General features: G+C 43.5%; 1 protein-coding gene across 2 annotated transcripts in view; it reads left to right on the top strand.

Annotated features, from left to right (window-relative positions):
* Positions 1 to 570: 570 nt before the first annotated feature.
* LOC138259667 (cytochrome P450 2A13-like) overlaps positions 571 to 10,107 on the top strand; it is a 918,770-nt gene continuing 909,233 nt past the window's right edge. Inside the window, exon 1 of one of the 2 annotated variants that reach the window (XM_069207539.1) lies at positions 571 to 863. In XM_069207539.1, the coding sequence (XP_069063640.1) occupies positions 684 to 863 (180 nt within the window). In that variant the 5' untranslated portion in view covers positions 571 to 683. The remainder of the gene's footprint in view (positions 864 to 10,107) is intronic. The other variant, XM_069207540.1, reaches the window with a different exon arrangement.

The raw sequence follows: 10,107 nt of genomic DNA, 5'->3' as shown, positions 1-10,107 counted from the left end.
TTGCCTCTAAGTTAAAACTGACTGCTTTTTGTGCCAAGCTACTCAGACTTAAGCACAGGGTAATTTAGTGACTTTTTGTAGTTCATCCTGCAAGGGATTGTGACTGATGCTTGAGCAGGGATCACACCCTAGTCAACCAAGACCCCAATTTCTCACATGAAAGAACTCTGTTATAGTCTCAAATCTCATTGTAGGTCAACTCCAAGCCTTAGTAAATCTGGGGATAAAATTATCATTTAAACATGAAAATCTAGACCAACAGGGTTTTGAAATTAATAATTCTCCATCACAGATAGTATGGAGCACTTATTTTCTCTTGTGTACTCTGTGGCAAGCCCTGCTCCCTGGCTTGGCCCCATACGCTTCTTGTTTTCCCTGTGAGATCTAGGCACAATGTAGGATTTGGTGCCACGTAGTCATGCAGTGGGAATGAAAAGAACAGTACATTTCATTGTGTACACTGCTGAAGATGAAAGGGAGCCTTCCGGCAAACACAGCGATGTTTCGTAACTGGATTTAATACTGGAAAACATGATTTAACAAGAACAGCTGGATAAGTTGTGACAGGCTGAAAGAGTTTATTCGAGGATACAAACACTGGCAGAGCTGGTGAGCTCCACATGAAAAGCTAAAGCGAGACATTTCACTGCCTCTACAAAGAAGCATCTCAGCATTTCACCAAAATGGATCTCGGCACAGCTGTATCGCTTTTGCTGGTTACGTGCGTCTCTTACCTGATGTTCATTAGTATGTGGAGGAGGATTTTCTATGGACACAAACTCCCACCTGGGCCTACCCCGCTTCCTATAGTGGGTAACATTCTTCAAGTGAAGGGCGGTCAATTGGTGTCATCTATGCTGAAGGTAAGGCTCTTGGAGTGCTTTGTGTAAACGTTACACTGGTGCAAGAAATACAGCAAACCAATTTTCACTACTTTGCAGCTAGTGGAATTGGGAGTAGAGCATATTGTTTGCACGAGGGCATGCATGCACAAACTTGTTTCACACTTTTTTGCAAATGTTTCATAATAAATTACAATTATATTTTCTCCACTTCTCAAAGGTGAAAAGCCATTTTGTTACAAATAAGTAGCAAGCATTTTGCATCGCAGTTTAATCTGTAAAAAAAGATTAGTGAAATAGGTTTTCATATAAGAACTCTATAGAAATCACTTTAAGGGCCTGATTTAAGAAAAGTGGGACTGCACCCAGTGCACCGACACTTTTCTTGAGCTCCTTAGCTCCCCCCTAATGCCACCATGTGTGCGCCATATCTAGGATACAGGGCACCATGGCAAATAGCATTAAAAATGTTGACGCTAGTTCGGAGCTTTGCAGGATTGTTGTAAAAAATGTTGACCCTAATCCTGCAATGCCCATTGAGGCCCATTGTAAACAATGGTGTGCCTCTACTTTTAACGCCTGCTCTGAGCAGCCCACCCTAACGAGGGAAAGCCTGTTTTGCATACATTATGCCTGGTGCAGGTATAATGTAGCACAAAGGGTTACAAAGTGGCACAGTGCATGCATTGTGCCACTTTGTAATACTGACACAGTGATTTTGGTTAGGTGGGCCTCATTAGCGTTAAAAAAAATGACGCTAATGTGATGGAAAGAGACGCTAGGGGCTCTTAAATCTGCCCCCAAGTGTTTTAAAAGCTGTGTATGGACTTAGATTATGGATATTTGTGAGGGTCTAAGTAGCACAAAAAGGAAATATGTTGTGATATGTCAATATGATTGAGTTGCACGGCACATGACATACCAAGTATTGTGTGGTAAGCAGACTCATAGGAAGAATTCTCTACAATGAGGAACAACTAACAGCCACAGATGCCCCATTGATTATCAAAGTCTGAGAGCATCACATTATTGCCATAAAAGTTTTGTCTGTTAAAAGTACGTTTGATTGTGTTTTGTCTCTTCTTGAACATACAAGATGTTGATCATGATAAGATGAACTTGTCAACACTTTCTTTTAGTAAGGATCTATGGGCCAGATGTAGGTAGGCTTTTGCACCTCGCAAACGGCGAAAAACGCTGTTTGCGAGGTGCAAAACGCCCTCAAGCGATGCATAAACACATTTTGCGAGTCAGAACCGACTCGCAAAATGTGTTTCCGACTCGCAAATAGGAAGGGGTGTTCCCTTCCTATTTGCGACTCGCACCGCGATTTAAGTTGATTTGTGACCACGAAAGCGGTCGCAAATCAACTCGCAGTTACCATCCACTTGAAGTGGATGGTAACTCATTCGCAAAGGGGAAGGGGTCCCCAAGGGACCCCTTCCCCTTTGTGAATGCTCACAAAATTATTTTTTCAGAGCAGGCAGTGGTCCTATGGACCACTGCCTACTCTGAAAAAAACCGAAACAAAAGGTTTCGGTATTTATTTCTATTTGCAGCTCGTTTTCCTTTAAGGAAAACGGGCTGCAAAGAGAAAAAAAAAACTGCTTTATTTAAAAGCAGTCACGAACATGGAGGTCTGCTGACTACAGCAGGCCTCCATGTTTGTGAGTGCCTATACTTGCTATGGGGCCGCAATTTGCGACCCACCTCATGAATATTCATGAGGTGGGTCATTGCGACCCCATAGCGAGTTGCAGTCGGTGTCTGAGACACCGTACTGCATACCAATTTGCGAGGTGCAAATTGCGAGTCGCATGGACTCGCACTTTGCACCTCGCAAATTGGCGTTTTGCTACATCTGGCCCTATGATCGTTCACTAAAATATGTGGAAAAGTTCAGTAAATATTTATTTTCATAGAAAATGGGGATGGAAAAATCCCCCACATGGTGATGAGACGTGCGCCCATGCCCTGAGTGCTCCAGATTTATGGATATCTAGACGTAACATAGGCAAACACGGACCATGCGTGTGCACCCTGAGCAAGGCCTGACTTGTGGATGTGCGGTCTGGTTTGACACACCAATTGTTACCATCATAGTGGTAAAGGGGTACTGCCCTCACCAGGAGTTAAATTGTACAAGCACAGCATAACTGTTTGCTTTTGACAGTAATCAGTAGTGTGAACTATCTTCATCTGTTTCAATTATACGTGCCTGCAGGCCAACCAGTGTACATCTCAGTTTCTGTTCATTTAACTCACCTTGGCTTCCATGGTGGATGTATGTAACGCCTTACAGCGAGTGACTGCGAGTGCGTACTGTGCTGCATGTGTATGTGCCTGACTGTATCACATAACATAGAGGTCTTTAGTTTCCATTTTGGGAAGCCCAGGGCCTAGAGAGATATGATGATGGTGTTGACTGCTTATCCAAACAAGATGTAGATTGCTTTTATTACTCGAGGCTGCTAAGAGGATTCACTGAAGGAAGAGGAGCAGAGCATCCTCTGTGAACAGCAAAGGCTTTTATGATTCAAGAAGGGTGTTGGTTAGAGGGTGCTGGCACAGTAATTAAAGAAGATGGTGGGTTTGATAAGGCGCACATAGTCATAAAAGAGCGGGGGCTTAGGACTTTGGACCTTTGTTAGGCATACATCAGTGAGGCTCACAACCAATTGTGACCATAAAGCTGCATCCATGGCAATTGTTGTGGGTTCTGCAATTCTGGTGCCACCCCTGTTGAGACACACTGCCCTCTAACAAAGAGTAAGGAAAAGGAGTGAACACCTTATTGTATGCTGCACCCACAGGACCAGATACTAAATCACAACTAGTGCCTGGTAGACCAGTAAAAAAGTGTGAGTCAGAAATCGACAAATAATTCATCAACATAGACAACACAGCCACAACTTTGAGGTACTGAATCCCTGGTGGGGTCAAGGTCTTATAGTCTCCCAAATGAGTAAGAGGCCATCATCCAGGAGGCCAATAACACTTGGCCTCTGCCTGGAGCACCAACCTTTGCCTGCCTGCCAAGACCAGTGTGCCCTGGAAGGAGCAAGGCCCTGTGGAGATCCTGGTTGGGTGTATCCCAGCGAGCAGAGTGTGAAGTGCCTGGTCCAGTCAGGAATTGTTGCGAGAGAGAGCATCCACCCTCTTGCTGAAATCAGCAACCCCATTAGGGATGATTATCATTGCTGTTATTATTATTATTATTGTTATCATTATTATTACTATTATTATTATTATTATTATTATTATTATTATTATTATTATTATTATTGTTATACCATTACTGCTAGTACTGCTACCTCTGCTACTGCTAATACTTCTACTACTATTATTACTACTACTTTCTCTAACTAATAATAATAATAATAATAATCATAGTTACTGTTTACATAAAACTGTTTGCTAATGAATGCATTACAGTGCCATAAAACTTAACAACAAAATACATAAAATTGCTGGTAGTCTGGTTCTGGAAGGTAAATATTTATTTAAAGTATCCACATACATTGTTATTTATGAATTCAGGTATAACTGGAAGTGGTAAATGTAATTGGAACTACATGAGAGAAATTTAACCCTCAAAACCGCAGATCCAAAGTATTTAAAAGTAGTTTCAGCACTTGCAAATGATCGGTTTTGAGCTCGAGCCACTCTGAATGTAGCTACTTCAAAGCGCAGAGTTTCTTACTTGTCCTTGTCCGTCCAAGATGGCGAGTAGATTAGCGAAAAATAAAATCTTGCTCAGCTGTAAGGAATTCTGTTTTAGGCATCAAGTTTTAAATTGATTTAATCGACAACCGATGTAGTTTGGGAATGGTTTGGGTGATATGAAAACACTTTTGTGTTGAGGATAAGAATTCTGGTTCATTATTGAAAAGCGAGGAATGGAGAGAATCCTGTTGCACAGTTGGGCATATTTATGACACTGCTTTACTCCAGATTTATGAAGTCACTCACAGCCACAAGAGTGGCTTTGTGTGTCTTCATAAATCACATGTGGGGTTTGCTTCAGGTATGTACCACACTGTGTGGTGCAAACATGACACATAACCCCTCATAAATATGTCCCTGAGTTTTTTGAGGAGGAGTGGATCACATTTATTTCTGTTTCTTGAATGAGCAACTTTCAGCTCAAACATCTATAGGCGGGCTAATTCAGTTTTTTGGGTATATATGAAAAGATTGATGCACATGTGAGAATGAACAGTGGATGTGGATGGGCGAATGAATGAATGAGTACGTGTGAGAATTAATATGTAGATGAAGGGCTATCTGAAAATGGATTCTTGTGTGAGTCCGTTAATGCACACATGACCTCTCTTCAGATTCAACGCTTCCTTAGGCTTAACATTTTATCGACCGCAACAAATTAATCTTTGAGTAACCTATGTATTCTGCCTGATAGCAAAGGCCACGATGAGTATGATACACTGGACATGTGTGCTTAATCTCACCACAAACTGTAAAAGGCAGAAAACGCTGAATCCTTAACTTTTTGCCTGCCTCCCTCCACTTTTTGACACTGTTTTTGCTGGTTTTAGGACTCTGCACACTTTACCACTGCTAGCCAGTGCTAAAGTGCATTTGCTTTCTCCCTTAAAGCATGGTGACATTGGCTCATACCCAATTGGCTTATTTAATTTACTTATAAGTCCCTAGTAAAGTGCACTACATGTGCCATTGGCTTGTAGATTAAATGCTACTAGTGGGCCTGCAGCAATGATTGTGCCACCCACAAAAGTAGCCCCTTAGCCATGTCTTAGGCCTGCCACTGGAAGGCCTGTGTGTGCAGTTTCACTGCCACTTCGGCGTGGCATTTAAATGTACTTGCCAAGCCTTAAACTCTCCTTTTTCTACATATAAGTCACCCCTAAGGTAGGCCCTAGGTATCCCACAGGGCAGGGTCCTATGTAGATAAAAGGCAGGACATATACCTGTGTAGTTTACATGTCCTGGTAGTGTAAAAGTCCTAAATTTGATTTTCGCTGCTGTGAGGCCTGCTCCTTTCATCGGCTAACATTAGATCTACCCTCATATGCAGTTTGAGTGGTAGATTCTGACCTGAAAGGAGTAATAGGCTCATATTTAGTATGGCCAGAATGGTAATACAAAATCCTGCTGACTGGTGAAGTTGGATTTAATATTACTATTTCAGAAATGCCACTATTAGAAAGTGAGCATTTCTCTGCACTTGAATCTTTCTGTGCCTTACAATCCACATCTGGCTCGATTAGTTGACAGCTCCCTTGTGCATTTCACTCAGACAACCTCAAATACAGGATGCTCAGTCACACTTGCACACATCTGCATACTGAACGGGTCTTCCTGGTCTGGGAGGGTGGAGAGCCTGAGACATTTGAAAGGACAGTGGCCTGCCCTCACACAATAGACTTCCAAACCCCCTACTGGGACCCTGACAGACAGGATTGTTCTGAAAGGGGACCTGGTGCACTTCTAAGCCACTGTTTGAAGTCTCCCCCACTTCAAAGGCACATTTGGGTATTTAAACCAGGTCTCTGACCCTACCAACTCAGACATTTCTGCACAAGATACCTACTGGGGAAGAATTTCTGAACCAGAACCTGCAACCTGCCAAGAGAAGCTGCCTGGCTGCCCAAAGGACTCACCTGACTGCTTTGCTGAAAAGGACTGCTGCCTTGCTGTTTGCCCTCCTGTTGCTGCCTTCTGGTACTGCTGAGAAGTGCTCTCTGAGGGCTTGGATTGAGCTTGCCTCCTGTTTTCTGAAGTCTCAGGGCCAATGAGACTTTGGCCCTCATTATGAACATGGCGGTTTACACAGCCGTGTTCATGCCAGAGGTCTTTCTAGTGACCGCCAGCCCCCCTGGAGCCCCACTGGCCGTGTTATGAACAGTCTGTTGGGCCGGCGGCTGGAAACATTGTTTCCACCGGTCGCCCAAGCAGAATGCCTGACCGGGACATTGCCGGCGGCTCCACTTGGAGCTGCAGTCAATGCCTCTGTGCGGCGGGTGCAGCTGCACCTGTCACACAGATCACTGTCTGTAAATCGGGCAGGGACCTGCATGATGGGGCACTGCACAGTGACCCCTGCACTGCCCATGCCAAGTGTATGGGCAGTGCAGGGGCCCCCAGGGGGGCTCCGGAGCACCCCTTCCGCCAGCCTTTGGGAAAGGCTGGTGGAAATGGGATCATTATCCGAGGGGCAGCAGCGCTGCCCTGTCGGATAATGATGCTGTCCACCGCCAGGCTGCCTGTCAAAGGCAGCCTGGCGGTGGAGGAGGGCCTCCTATGGCGGTCCTCCCTGTCATCATTATGTGGCGGTGTGGGCCCCCATGCCAGATGAGGGACTTTGACGCACGGCCGACTGGATCAACGCATAGCCGAGCCGGAACAACGCAGCTCGACTTCATGCGAGAGGAGTCAACACAGCACCTGCCGTGCAACAGAAATTTTCCCTCCTCGCCCATCGGATCGAAGCAGCTTCTGTGAATTCGTCCTGCACGCCTAGGATTTCTCAATATTGATCCCTGGGCATCCAAATCCCCCGCAACTTGAGGAGGATTTAAGTCTGTGCGCTGGAAATCGATGCAAAACCCTTGTTGTGTGAAAAAGCATTGACGCATCGTTTGTGTGCGCCCAAACCGACGCATACCTCCTTGTTTTTCACGCATCTCCTCCTCTGTGATTTCAACATGTACTTATCAAATCTTGATCATTTTGACCTTATTTTAACCAGATGTATATTCACTACTTTTCAAAACCTGTGTGGTGTATCGTTTGTGGTGTTTATACTGTGTTATTGCATGATTTGTTGCACAAATTCTTTACAAATTGCCTTCTTAGTTGAGCCTCACTGCTAAGTGCCAAGCTACCAGAGGGTGGGCACAGGATAATTTGGATTGAGGACCCTGGCTAGAGCGAGGGTCCTTGCTTGGACAGGGGATAACCTGACTCCCAACCAACGACCACATTTCTAACAACAAGCCCCTGTGTCATGACTGCTAATTGGTATGATAAATATTTTTTGATGAGCCCTTGATAAGAGAGAATGCAGAAGAGGGAGGGGAGAAATGATATATATATTTGAGGAAGTGGATGGAGGCCTGTGAATGAAGAAGATAATGGTAGGTGATTGATGGAACAAATGAGGAATAGATTTAGAGAGAGGGATCAAGGAGTATTCATTGAGCAAAATGACATTGAGCTTGACAAGATGGTAAAACTTCTGAAACTAGCAAATGGTGAGGGGGGAGTCAGAGGTCGAAAGGAGGAGTCATTAAATGGCACAGTGGAAGCTATGGAAGAAATGAACAGACAGGGACAGTATGAAGCAGAAAGGCAGAGGTGAGGTAGGGGAACAGGGAGTAGGGAGGTAACAGAGGTAGGTTTCCTTGAGCAGCTAAGGCAGTTGGGAGAAAAAGGGGTAGAAGTATTAAAGGGCACAGTAGTGTGGACTGACTGCAAGAGGAGATGAGAGAAAGACATGGCATATAGGAGCAGAAAAGGTGTCATGGAAGAGATACCATGAAGGCTTTGGGTGACACAGACTGGGAACAGGCATTGGCATGAATGAACTTATGAAGCACATGATCCAGCAGAACCAGTCAAAGTTAAAATTCCATAATATGATGGGAAAAGTATTTAATCTTTGTTCGTATGCATGCATGTTATTTGAAAGATCAAAAGGAGGTGAAAACAAAGCAATATTGGTGCAGTTGTAACCTGTCTAATATAGTAACTAGCAAGACAAGTTAGTCCCCAAACAAAATTAAACCAAGTGAAAGAAAAAATACAAAGAAAAAGAAACATAATTTGTAGTGTTAAAAACATCGAATGCTGACTGGGTTGAAGGTAACATGCTTACTGCAGAGTCCAATTATAAGTACAGAATATCTGCTAGAACTCCTCCAAAAAACATAAACACTGTAATACCTTGTATAATAATTTGGGTGACAAAGATCATAGGAAACAAAATTGAGGGCGAAATGCATGTATTTATGTTTCAAATAGGACATGATGAGAGAAGTAAATAGCAAGATTACTGCCTGAATGAAAACTTAGGCCTAGATTCAAGAAGCTCTAGCGCCACATTAGCATCATCATTTTAATGCTAGTGTGGCTTTAGGCTTCAAAAATTGCTGCACAAGATTTACATAGTGGCGCAATGCATGCATTGGGCCACTTTGTAACTCCTTGCGCCACATTATGCCTGCACCAGGCATAATGCATGCGAGGGGGGGGCGTTCCCCCATTAGGGGTGCTGAAAGAATGGCACAAAGAAATCTAAAAGATTTCTTTGCAACATTTTTTGCGGCATTTTTAACACCTTCACAGAGCAGGCGTTAAAAGGAGGCACACCAGTATTTATAATGGGCCTCAATGTGCTTTGCAGGATTAGCCTCAAAATTGTTTATGTTAATCCTGCAAATCACCAAACTAGCATCATAGATTTTGATGCTAGTCCCCTAACTACTGCTGTGGTGCTCCATATCTTAAATATGGCGCACACATGGTGGCGTTAGGGGGGAGGCTAAGAGATGCAAGAAAAGTGGCGCTGCATTTGATGCCGCACCAGTTTTCTTAAATCTGCCCCTTAATTCTAGAAACTTTAGCACGCCTATATGGTTTAAAGCGCATAAGAGGTTCTTAGATTTGAATAATTAATGCTTTGTACAATATATATGCACTAAATTTGACAAGCTCAGAAGCTGAGATTTCTGTACATTTTGTATGAAGTACGAATAGCAAAGATTGACCTACTACACAGCAGAGGTATTGATGTTTTCAAGGAATATCATTAGCAACCAGTAATTCTTTAGATCTGACAAGCTCTGAAAAAGAGATGTTTAGAACAAATCAATTGTGAGAAAGTCACATTGCGACACGTGATTCAGAAGGAAGAAGGAGTATGGGAGGGATGCCCATTCCTTCTCAATCACAGTGACATGCATCAAAGCTTTGTTAATGCAAAAGCAGATGAAAACTATTGATGCATCAGTGACAGTAGAGTTGCAAAAGTGGAAGCTGCCCATGTGGGACAGCTTTTACTCAGTGAATGTCAGGTTCAGGCTTTAAGGAAGCCTCGGGGTCATAGAGCAGTTTATTGTACCACAGCATGCGCTTCCAATGCCATTCACAGAATACAACTTTTAATGTTGCCGTCCCATGCCCAAGGATGGATATGAGATTGCAACAAGAAAGTAGGCATTCTGCAAATGTAAATACAGAGATGACAGTCTGATATCTCAGCCAAGCTTCCAACTAATATTTT

Source organism: Pleurodeles waltl, chromosome 9 (genome assembly GCF_031143425.1).
Source record: "Pleurodeles waltl isolate 20211129_DDA chromosome 9, aPleWal1.hap1.20221129, whole genome shotgun sequence".
Lineage (NCBI taxonomy): Eukaryota > Metazoa > Chordata > Amphibia > Caudata > Salamandridae > Pleurodeles > Pleurodeles waltl.
The sequence above is the reverse complement of the archived record's forward strand: the minus strand, read 5'-3'. Positions and strand labels throughout refer to the sequence as shown.